Here is an 18,833-nt window from a genome sequence, read left to right on the forward strand (position 1 = left end):
GTCAAATAAATAACCCCAAGGGACAAAATCCTTTAGAATAACGAAAAAAAGCCGTCTAATTCGTCTTGTAGTGCTGCGACGCTCAAACTTTTGTCTTGATCCGTTGTGGTGCTATATCTAGACTTTTGCGGGGCTCCACTTTCTATCGTTCAGCATTGGGCGCTCGACAACACAACACTAGTGCACTAGGGTACACAAACCCAAGTAGGGGATAAACTCCTGCAACCCTCAACGAGCACGAGAAACTTGAGGTTCGAGACAAAAAACAACCCGATTGATTAACACAATAAAATTCCAAACATAACAATCTAGATTGTTAAGAGTTTGTGATGTTACAATTGGTATCATAGTGTTATGCCATGGGAGACACCTCTTTAACCCTATATGAGACAATGTGCTATATTGATTGGAGTCACCATTTGAACTTGTAGGGCCCACTTCTAGAATCTTATCTACATGGTGCATGATTCTAGGATAAAGATGCTGACGAGAACGTCCGTTATTTAAGTGAGGGAGATTGTGAAACCCCTTAAGTAAAAATGATCAAAACTCTTAAACATCGAGGCGCCTTTTGGTATAATGGTTGAAATTTTATTTAAGAAACTCCACAGTTAAGCAAGCTCATTCTAAAAAAATTATGGGTTGGGTAATCTCTTGGGAAGTTACGTTAATAGAACAAAACTGTTAGGCTCATAGGTCAAAGCAGACTATATATAGATAGCTAAGAGTTTGAACTATTACATTTGCGATGTAAACAGTTCTCGCTCAAAATTGAGCAAGTTTAGTTTAACTAAAAATGAATTAAAATAGTTTACACTACATTTACTTTATTTTGTATTCCTTTTTCATTAAATCAAACATCAATATTTTAAAATCCTTGCATTTAAAATACTTTATACCTACTTTACTTCCAACCAAATTGCTTGTAAAAGTGTTGTCAATCAGACCAAAAAAAAAAAAAAAAACACTGATATGCCTAAATTATTTCTTTCATTTTCTCTTTTCTTTTGTTGATGTTGAAATTGTAACATTGTGTTGACACACTCATTCATTGGACAATATAAAGTATATACACGGGAGTGATTATTGCATCCGGACACCAAACGTGTCCAGAGATCAATAAAAAAGCGCCACATCACTAGGCACTCGGTACCACACTCGATACCCCGCTCGATACCGACCGCGGTACCACTCGGTATGGTATCTAGACAGAATAATTTTTCTATATGCTCAACTTTTGAAGTAGAATGATTAAGATATAGGATTTTCTAATGTGGTTAAAACGATATGATGAATGTAAATTACAAGAAAAATTAAGGTTTTAACGCAAATACTTAAATTAAAAAGTGTGATTCTAAAATTTGAAATTTAAGGTTCAAATAATAATATTATAATCAAATAAATATGAAAATTTTAATTTTTTACAATCAGATTGGGTTGACTCGAATTGATCCGACGTAAATAAATTTCCTTAGAATTGGCATCCTCATGTGAACATTCAGATCGACAATATTAACATCAAAGGGGTCTTTTGAAATAAAACTTTGATTAGTGGATTCTTTTGGTACAAAATTAGAGATTTGCCACACAGCGCTTCATTTAGTGTTTGAAAGCCTTGCTTTTATTCAAGATTGTTGACCAATTTGAGGCGGTAATTCATAAAAAAAAAATAACTATTAGATTATTATAAGAACATTATTTTTTAAAATTATTATGAGGATTATAAATATTTTAATTATTAAAAATGAAATAATTTTTTTTTTGTAAATTTTATTTGATTAAAAACTAATTTTTGTTTAATTGTGCTTTAATTCGCTCAAAATTCATTAACCTCAATCAAAAGTTTCTTTGGGAAACAATTAAGTCAATTAAGACAAACTCACATACACATCATATGCGTAAGCTTCAAACTCAAGATGTTTTGGTTGATAGCCAAAACTCTCAACCAACAAATTAATATAAACTGACCCATCGAGGTTTAGGGAGGTTGGTGGGCGAGCACAATTGGGTAAAGCAAGTGTGGGCCCGATGCCGATGGGTGGCATTGTTAGGTTCCACCGATGGATTAGTTATACTGCCAAACGCTCCATTCAAAGTGGCAGCAAGTAGATTATGGGTATCAATTTCGGGTAACGGGTCAGGTTCCGGTCTAACCCAAAATTGATTGGACACTATTTGGGTCAACCCAACCTGTTTTTGCAAACGGGTCGGTTTTCTGGACTCGAGCCCGACCCGCATCGGGTCCGGGTCAACCCGACAAGACCCGAATGACCCGGTGCCACAAAAAATTGCTAGTTTTCAGGTCCAAAATGGGTCAATCTCCGTTTTTCGAGTCAATCTTTGGTTGCCGGGTGAAAATGGGTTTTCAGGTCAAAAAAGGGTCAAAGGGTCAACCCGAACCCAATCCGATTTTTAAAATGGGTCGAATTGTAGAACCGGAACCGGACCCGTTTTGGGTTCAAGTTGACCCTAACCCGAAATTTTCAGTTAGAATTCGAATCGGGTTTCCGGGTCATATCAAATATTGACAACCCTAAGGTTGATACCCCGTTCCCCAAAAAAAAAAAATCAAGGTAAATTGCTTATCTCAATCAAAAGTCGCTACGAAGCTCATCTTAATCTTTTAATTGAAAGTTTTGCTTATCAATTAAGAGGTCTTAAATATGAGTCCTATGCATATTATTGATCTATGAGTTTGCCTTGGATGGCCTAAATGTCCCTTAAAAAAAAACCTGGGTTAGTTCAGTGGCACAGATATTATTGGGGCGGCGTTAGTAATGTTATTTGCATATTCTTCCTGAAACAATTTACATCAGAAGTATGAACAGGCCAATATCGCTAATCGAGAAGCGTGTGCCCAAAGAATTGATAGTGGAAGGCCATGACCCTATTTAGGTCAATTTTTACCTATATTTAATTATTTATAATAAAAAAAGGGTGTGAACTTAAATACGCTTCGAACAAGTCGACCTGTCATTTTCATTTTTCAAAGCACGTTTAGTTATAGTTACGCGGTTGCTTAGGAGAGCAAACATTCCTGTTGCGGGTCATTGTTGGAAGAATTTTTATTATGTCCAATGTCCTGACGTAGTCCTACATTCGGACTTCAGTAAAATGGTGTCATGTGCTCTTACTCTTTTACCGCGCGGCTCGAAGACCCAACCCGGACCGGACCCGGGATTGCTATGTATTGGCTGATCTGTGCAAACCGGGGTATTGCTAGGTATGCTCGATATTGTTCGGCAATAACGAGAAATACTGCTCTGTGAAGACCAATACCGAGCAATACCGAGCAAAACCGGGGTTTTGCTCGGTATTGCTCGGTATTGGTCTTCACAGAGCAATATTTCTCATTATTGTCAAACAATACGTAGCAATACATAGCAATACACGAATATAGCAATCCCCGGTTCCGGTCCGGGTCGAGTCGTCGGGCCGCGCGGTAAAGCGTAAGAGCACGTGGCGACATGTTATTGAGGTCCGAACGTAGAGCTACGTTAGGACACCGGACCTAGTAAAAATTCCAACTTCGCAAACAAACCCAACATAATCAGAAAAATAACACAAGGCATCAGCCAACACTGGCCCCGAACGAGGCAATAACCTTCATAATTTCATCTTAAATGAATTAATGGATTAGGGTATGCCTCAGTAACTAAGTAACAAGTAGAGAATAGATGGAGACATTTTTTTTTTAAATTTACCTTTTAGCTCAATGAACATTAACCTGGATCTATTTTTATTTATATAAAAAATAATAATCTTCATTAATTAGGGTTTAATTATACACTCATATTTTTCTGGATCAGATTAATCAAGTCATATATATTATGAGCTCGAATAGGTCCAATAGATTTCTATTTGATGAACATGCTTTCATTTGATGGAATCCATATATAACTCGTTAACTCTAAACTTGTTGTTGGCTATCTTAGCGTTTGTACACAAATAAACATATGAATCAAGTAATATACGATATGTAGACTGTCCTTCCCCTCAAAATAAAGAGAAAATTTGATTCATGATTTTATCAAAAAATTCGACTTCAATTTCATATTTGATTTTTATTTTTTACATAATATATTGTCTATCAAGATTACAATATTTTTCTAATCTCTTTAAAAAATTAAGAAAGCTTTATCCCTTGACATTACTGATTCTACTTATATGAGAAGAGCTCGAGAAGTTCTTAAGAACTCCTCCAAATTTTCTAACACAACATTTAACGAATAGTATGTGAAAGAATATATAGTTAAATTGTTGGGTTATTGAATTTTTCCAATATCTAAATTTGATCTTAAGCTATAAGATTGAATTTTGTTAGAGAAATCTTAGGATGCTTGACTTCCTCAAATGGATCTCCTAAGAATCTTGGCCCTGCACAAACTGGAAGTTTTACTGAATTTCGGGTCACGGGTCAGGTTCGGGTCGAACCCAAAACTGATTGGACACTATTTGGGTCAACCCAACCTGTTTTTGCAAACGGGTCGGTTTTCCGAACTCGAGCCCGACCCGCATAGGGTCCGGGTCAACCCGACAAGACCCGAATGACCCAGTGCCACAAAAAATTGCTAGTTTTCAGGTCCAAAATGAGTCAATCTCCATTTTTCGGGCCAATCTTTGGTTGCCGGGTCAAAATGGGTTTTCAGGTCAAAAACGGGTCAAAGGGTCAATCCGAACCCAACCCGATTTTTAAAATGGGTCGAATTGTTAAACCGGAACCGGACCCGTTCTGGGTTCGGGTTGACCATAACCCAAAATTTTCAGTTAGGATTCGAATCGGGTTTTCGGGTCATATCAAATATTGACAACCCTAAGGTTGATACCCCGTTCCCCAAAAAAAAAAATCAAGGTAAATTACTTATCTCAATCAAAAGTCGCTACGAAGCTCATCTTAATTTTTTAATTAAGAATTTTGCTTATCAATTAAGAGGTCTTAAATATGAGTCATATGCATATAATTGATCTATGAGTTTGCCTTCGATGGCCTAAATGTCCCTTAAACAAAAACCTGGGTTAGTTCAGTGGCACAGATATTATTAGGGCGGCATTAGTACTGTTATTTGCATATTCTTCCTGAAACAATTTACATCAGAAGTATGAACAGGCCAATATCGCTAATCGAGAAGCGTGTACCCATAGAATAGATAGTGGAAGGCCATGACCCTATTTAGGTCAATTTTTACCTATATTTAATTATTTATAATAAAAAAAGGGTGTGAACTTAAATAAAGCTGGCATTTTCATTTTTCAAAGCACGTTTAGTTATAGCTACGCGGTTGCTTAGTAGAGCAAACATTCCTGACGCGGGCCATTTATTGGAAGGATTATTTCGGATTTTAATTATTTTTTATGAGGCTTATTATTCTAAAAAAATTTATGAATAAGCTCATTTTTTTTTTTAAATTGAACTTTGTTTGGAACGAGAAATTATTACATCCGGTCAAAAATCGAACGATCCGAATGCATACCGAGTCCAAAATATTAAGTTTTAGGTGACGTGGCACATGGTTATTGGTCTCTGAACACATTTGGACACCGGATGTAATAATTGCTCATTTGGAACGGCTATAATTTTTTATAAAGATGATTATAAAGCTGTTGTGAAAAAATAGCTTTTTAAAAGCTGCTGCAGAGGTAGCAGCTTCCAAGCACAAAAATTTATTGAAAGCAATGAAAAATAGTGGCTAAGAAAACGGTAGTTGCGATATGAAAAATGAAGCAGTAATAAAGTTAATTGTCACAAATATAGCCTCAAGAGAGTTTAGAAATTTGAGTAATATTGACATTTCACCTGAACACTATCAATAGACAACCACCACTATAGTCTTTCAACCATCATTGCACATCTTCCAATCTTTATCGCCCAAACATATGATATAAAATAAAACATAGAAACATCATGAACTCAAAACACTAATACATTCAATAGAAAATATTAACAAATATCATGCTTATTTTTCTCCTAACTCTTTCTATTTTTCGAGTATTTTATCTAAACCAACCTTTATCCATTCACCACTTTGAACAATTTCATTTGTTTTTATTACTACTTTGAACAATTTCAAAAAACTATTTTCTCCACATCAGCTTTACAATAATTTTTATAAAAAAAATTGCAACCGTCTCAGAACCCTATAAAAATTGGCAGAAGCCTCATTTATTAAGTGAAAACCACTAATGCACTTACACTCTCAAACAATCACAATAATTATATTTCATAATAATTGTATGCTGAGTTTGCAGTTAATTTAATTGATGAATATTTTTAAAAATTATTTTTGTAGTGTCGTGGAACACTCGCAACGGTAGAGAGATAAAGAGATTAATGCCATAGCTTTGAACGAATATAAATTAAATATATAGATAAAGAGAGAGGGGTGCGAGAGTTATAAGACACTATAATTTTTACTTGAAAAATCCTAAAAAAAAAAGGAGAAAAATTGCAGGCCTACCAAATTGAAAAGAATCCACTAGTACTTGTTGATTACAAATGATGTGATTTCCTCGGAGGAAAGCTTTAGCTTAATGTACATCATATATAGCATATTACATATCCGGGGTTGAGAGCTATTCTCAAGAGAATATTGGGCTATTCATTTAGTTGGTAGGGCCATAATTGGTGGGAGATGGTGGTCAGAGGTAGGAGGGATCTTAGTTGGTGAGCAACGGAGGTCGGAGAGACCGTAGTGGGCTAGAAATGGTAGTCGGAGGGACCATAGTTGGTGAGCGACAGTGGTCAAAGGGATTGTAGTCGGCATGCGATAATGATTTGAGGGATTGTAATCGGTGGACAACAGTTATAAGATGGACCGTAGTTTGCGATCGTGGTTGGAGGGATCATAGGCGACTGGAGACAATGGCCTGAGGAATTGTATTTGGTGGGTGGAGGTACGTGGTCAAAGGGATCATAGTCGGCAGGTGATAGAGGTCGAGGGGAATGTAGTTGTCAGGCGACGGTGGTGGAAGGCCATTAGTACGCATGAGAGGGACTGTAGTGGTGAGAGACAATGATCGAAGGGGCAACAATTCGTGTTTGACGGTGCTTAAAGGGACCTTAGTCAGCTGATGATGGTGGGCGGACGGGCAGTGGTCCAAAGGCTGTCGGTGGTTCAGCGGTGGTTGATAGGAGTTTGCCGACAGTGTTATTTAGGTAAAACTCTTTGATCCTTAAAGTCCCATAGCTCTCTCCAATCTCCACCCAAATGATTTCAGAATTAAGCTATCATGGGCTTGTTGGATTTATCTCTTTGAGCTGCTCGGTTCGACTATAAGCATGTCATATTTGGAAATCATCTAGCATCAAATGAAAGTTTTGAAGTTTCCAAATATCCTTCGGTCTCTTGATTTGGACACATTTGGCCTTGGATTTGACTGATTTTAGTGTCAATGGATTTGTCTTCTTGAGATGTTCAATTCGACCATAAGTTTAATAAAATTGGGGTTTGGATGGCCTCATATTAAATTTCGGAAATTTCCAATTTGAATATATGTCGGGATTCATGTACGATCAAGATAATTTTGATGACATATCAATTTTCAAAGTCTTAATTAGTTCCACTATATATATATATATATATACACACACACTTAGGCAATTAACAATACCAAAAAAAAAAAAAGCCTGTCATTTGTAAATTCCTTGTAGTGATTTTTACGCCGTACGTTATAAAAATGCTTTAAAAATTATTCGCTATTAAGGCTTTATTTTTAAGAATCAAATTATGAAAAATACGTAGAAATCTATTTAAAATTTTTAATCAATCATTCAATTATTTTTTGGGGGGGAAATTAGAGGAGTCATTTAGTATTGTTTGAAATTATATTTGATATGACGCCAAAAAAATTCTATTAATCCACTAAGAATCTCAATGTATATTTAGATTGAGAAATTTTACAATTAAATTCATGATCATTCGAACTCCGATTTTTACAAACTTACAGTTAATGAATGTATTGATAGAATGAACTCATTAACACAAATAATGATCAAATCTGAGTCTAAAGTGACTTTAGATCAAACATTGAAGCATAATTAAATCTTATTAAGGTATTTGAATATTAAAAGAACGATTGATATATAGGCAAATGAATCAATTTGGGTCGTACAATAAGTGATTTGGATTTTTACTATATTTATGAAGAGTGTTTTCTCAAAAACATAAATAAACTCCTACTCTCTGCATGAAAAGAAAAATAGGAGATTGGAGAAAACTTTGGAGGCTTAAGGAGTCTTGAAACTCTACTTGACTATCCATCGGACTACCTCTTGTAGCAACTCGATCGCCTTTGTCAGACCGGCCACTTCCATTCAATCACCATCATCTGGCCACAACCTCATGACCACCATTGTCAAATCGTCACTACAAGGCCACTTTCATTAGGTACGTTGCCACCACCCTATCACCATCGTAACTCGACTACCAGCATCAAATCACTGCTTTCAGACCACTATCAAAGGACCAATGTCATTTGACCTTCATCATCAAACCACCATCGTTATCCAAGCACCATCACTAGCGTATTATAACCCGACCACTATTGTTGCCCTGCTAATAGCAAACCATGGCCATAAAAAATATCATTGCCTGATCTTCATCATTAGACCAGCATCATTATATCCTTGTCGCCCAACCTCTATCATCAATCTCCATCATTTAGCCACAACTATCAAAGCACTTCTCATCACTTATCGCCATAGCAATATTTTTCACTTCTCTCACACGAGGATATATAGGTCAACCACTCATACTCTTATTACATGCAATCTCCAATTTGGAGAAAAAACAAATTTTTGTAACTATGACTCACATATAAGAATTATTTCAATTGAGCTATGCCCCATTATTTTTTCTCTTCTCGCAATTTTCATTTAAACACACTGGTGTCACTTAGGTTCACCTATTTTATATGTACGTGTGTTAGATCATGTTATAAAACTACCATCATGAATGTTCCAACACATAACAATATTTGTGATAACATACAGTTATTATGAATTATTTTGTTTTTCCTAATAATTAGAAAAGCCTTAACGTTTGTTGCATTGAGATTTTACTCGTAACATCTCATCTTAATTCCTTTAGAACCTATAAGTGTGTTACTAATTAATTCTTTAACTAACATATGACTAGGAGTGTCAATTAATGACATGACTTAAAATCCAATCAGAACCCAACCCAAAAAATTTGGCTTCGAGACGAGCCGTTTAACAAGCATGTCGGATTTAATTAGCTAGCATGTCATAATTTTTGACCCGTTTTAGAAATTGGGTCATGTTTAGGTCAACCCTTAATCGGCCAAAATCGACCCGCATCGATCCCCCCTTTTGCATGACGCCGCGAAAACAATCAGCACCTCAGTCACACTCGCCTACCTTGCCCTCGCGGCCCGTGCTCGAAGCTCGCTTGCTTGCACCAACGGGCAACAAGTCAGGTTTGATTGGGTCAACCAGAATAAGGGGTGGGTAGTGTGCAGATCTGGATTTATGATTGATTTTTTTTTTTTAATTCGGTTGAGTTCAAGTTCGATAATTAAGTTAAAGTTGAGATTAGATTTGTCCCAATTCAAACCCAAAAATCCATTTCGACACCCATACACAATACAACAAAAAATTGTTAATTCTAAGTTTGTCCACATTTGGAGGTTCAGGTTATGACTCTCTCCTTCATATCAAGAGCTAAATTTATCGAACTATTACCGTTATGAAACGGTAACTTTCATGGGGCGGAACCAGCCTCAATTTTGAGGGGGGGCAACCCGCCCATGCTTTCATCTAACTGAACATTTTCATGTAACTGTAGTTGCACAGCGTCTAAAGCATACTTAGCATAGATCGAGGAGAAGATCACTTGCGAGGCTGAGGAGAATCCTCATAGCAGATCAAGCGGAGGGAGGGAAGACAGTGATGAACAAGGCCGTATATGCGCCATAAAAATATTTTCTCTATCAGTTTCTTCTTCTACAACAAGCAGCTACCTAACCCCACAACTAAATAAACCAAACCAATACAAAATTACATACCCTAAAAGAACTCCAAATCATTTCTCCAATCCACATAAAAGAAGAAGAAATTAAGAAGAAAACAACTGCAGCAATGGCTGCCGAAATCCATAAGGTGAAGAACTTTCGGCTATCCTCGTCTTCCTCTTCTGAAGAAACCTCTGTAACGATCTCTTCATAGACTGCCCCGGACTCATCAACTGCGTCGCTGGCGCCGGCAAAGCTGCAGTGTTAATCTCCTCTTGTCTATTTCCACCTCCTTGTTTCTCATCCAGCCTTAATTCCTTCTTTGCCATTTCTAGAATGGCTTTCGCTTGCAACTCTGTGACGTCGGAAACGCAAACACGGCCGTCGTAGAAAATCGTCATTTGTTGCCGCCGGTGATCGTCGGAGTTGGAGCAGAGACTGAGCTGCAGCTGCATGAAAGAATTACTTCCTTCCATTAACGAATTGCTTGTGCTGCGAACAAGAAGGCTAAAGAGACACGAATTATGAATGAGAGAAGGGAAGGTGGGTTTCTATTTTTATAGGGATGATTTGCGTGCAGGGAAAGAATGAACGGAAAAAAAGCACGTGGGGCACGCGTTTTTTGTGCGTCGGAGAAGGCTGCGGACCGGGTCGGCTCCCTCGGGCCGAAGTCGTCGCGGAGGCGACCGCGGCGCGCGTGTTTTTTTGCCGTTTTTGTTATTTAATATAACTTTTTAATTAAAAAATTGCGTTAAAAAAATCTTGATATAATTACCCTTAAATTATACTAAAATTAATTTATTATAATTAAATATTAATTTTAGTATAAATTTAATAACTTCTAAAAAATATATGTATTTTTTATATTTATAAAGAGACGTTATGCCTGTGTACGTGCAAGCGACACGTGGTGAATGGATACTTGTGGTGGGGGTATTTTAGTCTTTCTAAAATAAGGGAAAGTTCTTTCTTTTTAATTTATTTTTATAAGACATGTGATTCATAATCGAATCGGATTAACTATTTAAAAAAAGAAAAAGATTAAATTGACCAAATCAAAGCATTTGTTTTTTAGTTTATGAACAGAAAGCATTTGTTAGGACATTGATGGATTTGATTTAATTTTACGCATATTATTAGTATGAAAATGGTTTTTACGCTAATTTGGAATTATTTTTTTACCTTTTATTTGATGATTTAAAATACAACATATTTAAATATGGTTTGATTTAAGGTTTTTTTTTTGAAATATTGAATATAAAAAAATGAATTGATTGTTGTAAGTAAATATTGAAATTAAAATCAAATAAAAGAAAATCAAATTGTTTATTGTATGTCACATAAAAATCAGCTTGAAATTGATTTCAATACAAATTTGTTGTGGGCTAGTATATTTGCGGCTATAGATTGAGATAGTTTTTCGTATTAGCAATGCATGGATATCCAGTTCACAAATAGATAGCTCGAGAGAGAGCAAAGAGACATAAAAAAATTTTTACTTGGAAAACTCAAAAAGGAAAAAAACCACATGGCCTTACCCATGTGAGAAGATTCCACTATGTTTTGAGTTGGTTGTAAATGTTGGCCCGCCCCTTAAGTTAGAGACGGTGAAATTACAATAGTTTGGAGAGTTGGTCGAACTCCATATGGATACTCAAGAGTTTATAATGATCATGGTTGGATGACAGAGGTCTGAAGTCTGGTGGCAGCAGCTGGGAGAAGGTCCAGTAGAGTTCAGCAAACAAGCGAAGTTTCAGTGGTATTCGGCGGTCGAGTGGAGCTTTGATAGTGATTGGTGGCCTGACCACCATCATTGGACTGAAATCGCCCAATAGAGTATTTTAAACTTTGGCTAAATTTATGTAACATGTCATTTTCAAAATATACAAGTATGTTGTCACTCTATGCATGAAATGGAAACCCATAACTTGAGATTCAAGAGAGCTAAAGACTCGAAGAATCCTAAAGCTCCACTAAACACTATTGTAGGGGTATCGCCTGATTACTATCGTCGAACCATTGCCTGACCATCGCTATTGGACTAACTTCTATATGTTGCAGTCGGACCACGATCTAACTACAGCCACTCGATCTTTGCTGTCAAACAAGAAATGCTCGACCTCCTTATTAGACTACTATCATCATCGAACCATCATCATTCGACCTATGTCACCAGATTTTCCTTTCCAATCACCAGATCTTTCCTTTCCAATCTTTTTATTTGGACCAATGTTGTCATTAGACATCACTATCACACCATGACCTTTATTATTGAATTGTTGTCACCGAACTAGCATTTTCGGATTGCTGCTATTGTTCCACAATTGTCGGTTTGCAGCTACTCAATATTTATTGATGGACCACCATTGCCTGACTATCGTATGCAAATCGATGTCGCTCGAACACCATCATTGGACCGTCATCGCCTAATTATCATCTTTGAACCTCTATTACTTGACCACAACCATCTAAATGCCTCTCATCCTAACTAGCTCTGCGACCTTCTCCTTTAGCAACTCATACTCCTATAATCCTGCTTTCTCTAATTTTAGAGGCTAGTAAATCATTGTAATCAACACTCACTCATTGCAATCATTTCACAAGAGTTAGGCCCAATAATTTTTCCCATTCCTTAATCTTTTACATAAAAATTTAAGTGTCTCTTACATTCTCTTATTTCGTCTATATGTGTTATGATATTTGCACAAATCTAAGACATAAAACTCGCTTGTTCTATTACGATCGATTTTATACTACTCAATAAATTCATATAAATTAATTAATATTTATTTTAAATTAGCATGAAGGATTAATATAACTAATATATTTTTTATATAAATAAATTAATATATTTTTTATGATTTTTGTTAAGGTAGACGAAACAAACCCAACAACATCAGAGTAAAAGATAAAAAAAGAAGAATAACTTTATTTCATATCAATCAATTGCATTAGTGCTTCTATGTAACCTTAAGAGAGAAAGGAAAAAAGAAAAAGTGAAAAACAAGGGACACATGTGGCTATATATGTGGCTACATAATAAGATAGACATCCAAAGGGTAAACCAATGCTTCTAGTAACCTTAACATAATTTTATTATTTAAAATTTTAATAAATAGAATAAATTTTATGTTAGTAAAATATTTTCTAATATTAAGATATATTATTTAATTAGGGTGATATATTAATATCGATTAAATAATAGAGTGATATCGGATATGTTAATGATTATGGAGAATTATATGAATATCGTAAATAATAAAATTAAAGTAAAATATCAGTAAATATATTAAAATTTTTTTAAAACGATTATTTACTACAAGAAAATGGGTCAATATCAACCACTATTTGTTTATGTCCTTGATCCTTGTATGCTTCAAATATAAAATGATGAATTATATTTACTATTTGTTGGAGACAATTGCCTAAAGATCATAGTATTTTAAAACTTTTAGAGAGGAGGGGCAGGGAATTGCCTAAGAATCCTTGTAATAATGACTGAAAAAAGAGGAGGACAATTTACCAAAAAAATCATATAATAATTTTTTAAATAAAAAAAATATTTTAGGGGGGCCCTGTGTCATCCTCTGGGTGTCAATGATTGACCTAGCATGTCAACCAGTCCTGAATTTAGCACGAAAATTTTGGATTCAAGTTTACTCGTTTAATATACAGGTCGGATTCCAGTTGTGTTTTATGACTGTTTTACTAGACAGGTCTGTGGACCTCCGAAAGAGTACCGCTCGTGGGGTACGAACGCAGAGGGTACGACCGCACTATCAATTAGGACAAAATGATCGTAGGGCTCTATACTCGACACGAATAGGTCGATGGAAGGGCAGATTGGATCGTGCATACGACTAACCATTGAGGATAGAGGCTGTCGCCAACACACCCCGATGGGTAGTAATATACTCGACCTAGTCAATGATTTCCCCCGCCCGATACAACAGCTCGAGTGGGGTTTAGTAGATGTGGGACCGAGTTTCACACGGGCGCAAGCCCCCGTGGTTAATTACATCCCAGGCCGGAGCTCGAGAAAACTCTCGATTAAGGATCATACATTATCCCTTCCTAAAATGAGATTGACACAATGGTATAGACTAATAAGTCCTACTCAAAAGAAAGAAAGGTCCCAAAAAGGCTCAGTCAACATGCGTGGCTCATACCAGCATTCGGATGCTCTATGGTACTAAAGAAAAACTGGAGAAAAAAAGATCAAACAATCAATCACATGGGTAAGATATTGGGCTTACCCCAGCCTGGATTGGGGAGCCAACTAACCACCTAATCACTTTAAAACCATGATATCAAGTCATTTATGAAAGATGGGTGGATGGTATAGTTCTTTGGAAATAGGACCGACATCTAAAGAGTTTCCTAATTGGTCATGAACTTATGTTGGGTAAATGCTCCTAACTAATGCAATTAAAAATTTTATTTAATTGATTTCTAATGCAATGCATGCAAGTTGAAGAGGCAAATCATGAATGTTTTAGATTTTAAAAACAGACTTATAGAAAATAATTTTTTGAAAAGACTAAGTCTCCCTAGGACCGGCACTTCATCATCATACGCCAGATTATCCGAACTCTACCCGCAGGCAGGAAGATGTCTCATGAGAAGGAGAGAGAAGAATGCAACATCATGTATGCGACCCCGAACGATTCCGGTAGTTCCCTAGATTCATTAAATTTCTATATTATTTAGACTTAAATTTTTAGAAATTAGAGTAGAAAAAAATATTTTATAGTCCTTAGAGAACCTAACGAAGTCCAGGCGAAAATAAAAGCGACATGCAAGAAAGAAACCTAAGAAAAATAGGTAATTTCTACTGCACACATCAGGAAAATACATCAATATAAATCCAGAATAATCAACTAAATGTCCATAGGCAAACTGCCCTTATTACAACCCAGGGTATGCAGAAAATAAAGTGACGGGGCACCACTGCCAACAACCCATATTTCTAAACCTATGACAGACGCCAACAACTTTGAGTGAGATATTGGGTCTTCAATCTTCAGTATTCTGGATGTCTTCTCTTTAGATTCTTTAAATCTCTCCTCCTTGGACTCCTTAGATCTCTCCTCCCAGATTTCTTTTTGTTTTCACAACTCTTAATAATTATTACATACAAATTTACATCGAATGAAAAGTAGTAAATTCTAAAGTCACTTAATGAAAAGCTAAATAACCCTAAGTGTCCTAGACTAGGGTTGAGCTTTTACCTCAATCCACTTGGTGGATTCGGGAGATCTTGGGCTTGTTGAACTCGTAGACTCCTCACGAACAGGTTCTTAGTTGACGTCGAGGTCCAAAACTCCTCCGATCAGCCGGAATCGGTCTTGGAACGATCCAAGCCTCGGGTTCGCCTAAAGATCACCGCCGGCGAGCTCTAAGCGTCGGGTTTTGATTGAGAAAGGTGGTGGAAGACTCTAGGAACCCTCACATGAAATCTTAGAGCTCATGGAGGTCTACAGCCGGAGCAATAAAAAAAAAGACCTAATTTTTTATATTTAAAGCTCAAGGATACAAACTGACGGCCATGATTGAATCTCCTGATAATTTGGAGGGAAAAGGAGCCTAGGGAGCTGTGGTTTTCAAATTTTAGCCAATAATTAGGAGTTAAATCCATTTAATGGCCCTCAATGGGTTTAAATAGGTCATTATTGACCTATTTAAGACTTGGGTTGACCAGTCAATGGTTGACCTGGTCAACCCTATCAAATAGGTCAAAGGGGCGTGGGGAGCAAGTCATGGAAAGGTTTGAATGGATTAGAAATTAAATTAGGCCCATTAAGGCCAATTGAGTCAACCCTCGTTGACATGATCAACCAAGTTGACCCAAGTCCTAGGTATGGGCTCAACAGACTCACTCGACTCACTTAACTCATTGGAGGGGGTCTGGGGTATGACTTTGTCAATTTGACCAAGTCAACCTCCTTGACCAAAAGTCTGGGCAAAGTCAAGGTCAACAAGGTCGGTTTGAGTTGACCTGCAAATTAATTTTTTTACTCGAAAATGACCTATTTAAAATATTATATATATGGAATAGAAAATAATCTTTTTTTTTTTCTTAGAATTTAGGCGGACTATCTTTCTTTGTTAGATCAATCACCATCTAGCAAATCTATCAACTAGATCACGATAATCTTCACTTAGTTTGCTCAACGTATCAATTTAGACCTTTCCAAATTTCAAAATTGGAAAATAAGAATGCTACCATGCAAAAAATATAGTTTTCTATATGTTCATAAATTTATTGGAATCCAATGAAATAAACCCAAAGCAATCGAATGAATGAAAATGATCTCATATAAATGCATATTTAATAAATATGAAGAAAGATTTAAGTAACGTTAGGGAAATCAAAAAATTTCTTCATTTATTTTCTTAAATGAGAAGCAATTACATTTTAATATTTTAAAATTATCAATTAATCTTAATAAAATAATAAAATCAAAGATCAAGATTCTACTTGGATAATTAAAATGAAAGAATGGAATTTTATCTAGGAAAAAATTAAAACGACTTTTATAATAGTAGTATAGATATAAGGTAAACTAATAAATCCAATTTACTTTGATGTGAACCAGAGATTTAATGTGAACTTAGAGGCAATGATATATGTTTCTCATATTGACAATGACATAGATCAAACCTAATATGTTTATTCTCCAAACCGAGTTATCAGAAGACTGACGTTTTGTATGACCAAATCTAATATATTTATTCTCCTAACCGAGTTATCGGAACACCGACGTTTTATATGACCAAACCATCTAAGGCAACTCTCTCTAATCTTATTTGTCATTGGAGCTACTCCAATATTTTCACATATATACTCGTTTCGCATTCTATCCCTAAGAATAAAGCCACTCATCCATCTCAGTATTCTCATCTCTGCAATACTTAACTTAATTTAATGCTTCTCTTTTAATAGATAATCAAATTTTAAAAAAAAAAATTCACATAACATTAATAAAATCTATCCCTATCATTGTTCCTTTGATTCCCAACATGCCTGACCAAACTTAGCTATATATCCAATCACAATACTGACAGCCTATGAAATATTCAAATGTGTGCATCTCATAATATATGATGCTTCCAACTGCACCAGGTCAAGTATTGTGCTTCTTCTAATGAATGAAAAGAAGCTACTGCAAATACGAAAGACTATCTAATAGAGAACAAATAGAACAAATAAAAAGCGCATTAATGCTTCTTATTATCTTCATTCAGGAAAAAAAAACAGTAGCCTCAACATATTTCATCTAAAAAATTATGCTTACATCAGCTTCTAGACTTCGATTCGGATAGTTTGTTACTAGTTTTTATAGTAACTTTTTAGTACAAAAATTTCTTAGAAATAAAGAAAAAATATTAGCCAAAAAGCCATTCCTTAGGTTTCGTTTGAGTCGGCATTCTTACTTATTCTTAAAGCAGCTTTTTAGTATAAAAATTTTAATTTCTAAACTAGAAAGCTATTTTAAGAAGCAATAAAAAAGCCGTCCCAAACGAAGCTTGTTTCTAAATTTGTCTTATATCTCTAGTCATAATCAATGTATCATAAGCAATTTGCTTATGATACAAACGATTATCAAACAAAGTTCTACTAAAATCATGAAACATACAATAAAAATAACAATATCAAGCATTTATCCTACTATGTGGGGTCGACTATATGAATCCTTTTTTTCCATTGTCCTATGAAGAGTCAAATTCTCATTTAAATCTAATAAAGAAAAGTCATTTTTAATATTTTCTAACCAAATCTTTTTAGATCTACCTCTATCTTTCTTAGCATAGGACTACAAAATTTTATGTACCACTCACTGTCTTGGAAAATTATTTCAGGTTATAAAGGGACTTTTAATAGACGCATGATATTTCCTTCCTGTAACTTGGAATCCTGGAAATTGCTCATGTAAATCTACTCATCAAAAGTACTACGAAGATAAGTTATCTATTTAGTTATTCAAATTCAGGTTCTATATCGCAACCACTAGCAGTTTACATCTATGTAGCTATAGCCCTCTGAACCAACTATCCTTCACATTTGATATTATCTTCACCTTAAGTTGATTCATTGTGCTTGAAGATTCACTATAGCCAACTATTTCTTCTATCTTGAAGGTTTAGAAATGAACTAAGGTTTTATTTAGGACAATTTTTTTATTGTTATCTAAAATCTATATTTCAGTAAAAAAATTTCTAGTTCAACAAATTTTTATGCTAAAAAATAGCTTTAAGAAAGCTGTCCGAAACGAAGCTTAAATCTCAAATTTCTTTTTTCTACAGATCTACTCATTTACCAGAGCTGTAGGTCAGTTGTTTATTCTCTTCATCTGGCAGTTTTCTCAAATTGGATGATCTTAATCACCATTAGACATCACAAAACTTAGAATATATGTAAGCATAAAAAGTCATCCCAAACGAAGCCCTTTGCTTCTAAATTTGTCATATATCTCTAGTCATAATCAATGATACAAACGATTATCAAATAAAGTTCTACTAAAATCATGAAACATACAATAAAAATAACAATATCAAGCATTTATCCTACTACATGGGGTCGACTACATGAATCTTTTTTTTCCATTGTCCTATGAAGAGTCAAATTCTCATTTAAATCTAATAAATAAAAATCATTTTTAATATTTTCTAACCAAATCTTTTTAGATCTACCTCTATCTTTCTTAGCATAGGACTATAAAATTTTATGGAAAATTATTTCAGGTTATAAAGGGACTTTTAATAGACGCATGATATTTCCTTCCTGTAACTTGGAATCCTAGAAATTGCTCATGTAAATCTACTCATCAAAAGTACTACGAAGATAAGTTATCTATTTAGTT

General features: G+C 35.2%; 1 protein-coding gene across 1 annotated transcript; it reads right to left on the bottom strand.

Moving 5' to 3' along the window:
- Positions 1-9,922: 9,922 nt before the first annotated feature.
- LOC110097296 (protein TIFY 5A-like) lies at positions 9,923-10,506 on the bottom strand. The gene has a single exon (XM_020823586.2). It carries the CDS (start codon positions 10,443-10,445, stop codon positions 10,074-10,076), a length of 372 nt encoding a protein of 123 aa, XP_020679245.1. The 5' UTR covers positions 10,446-10,506; the 3' UTR covers positions 9,923-10,073.
- Positions 10,507-18,833: the final 8,327 nt, after the last annotated feature.

This window comes from Dendrobium catenatum, unplaced genomic scaffold (genome assembly GCF_001605985.2).
Source record: "Dendrobium catenatum unplaced genomic scaffold, ASM160598v2 fragScaff_scaffold_71, whole genome shotgun sequence".
In the NCBI taxonomy this organism is placed as follows: domain Eukaryota; kingdom Viridiplantae; phylum Streptophyta; class Magnoliopsida; order Asparagales; family Orchidaceae; genus Dendrobium; species Dendrobium catenatum.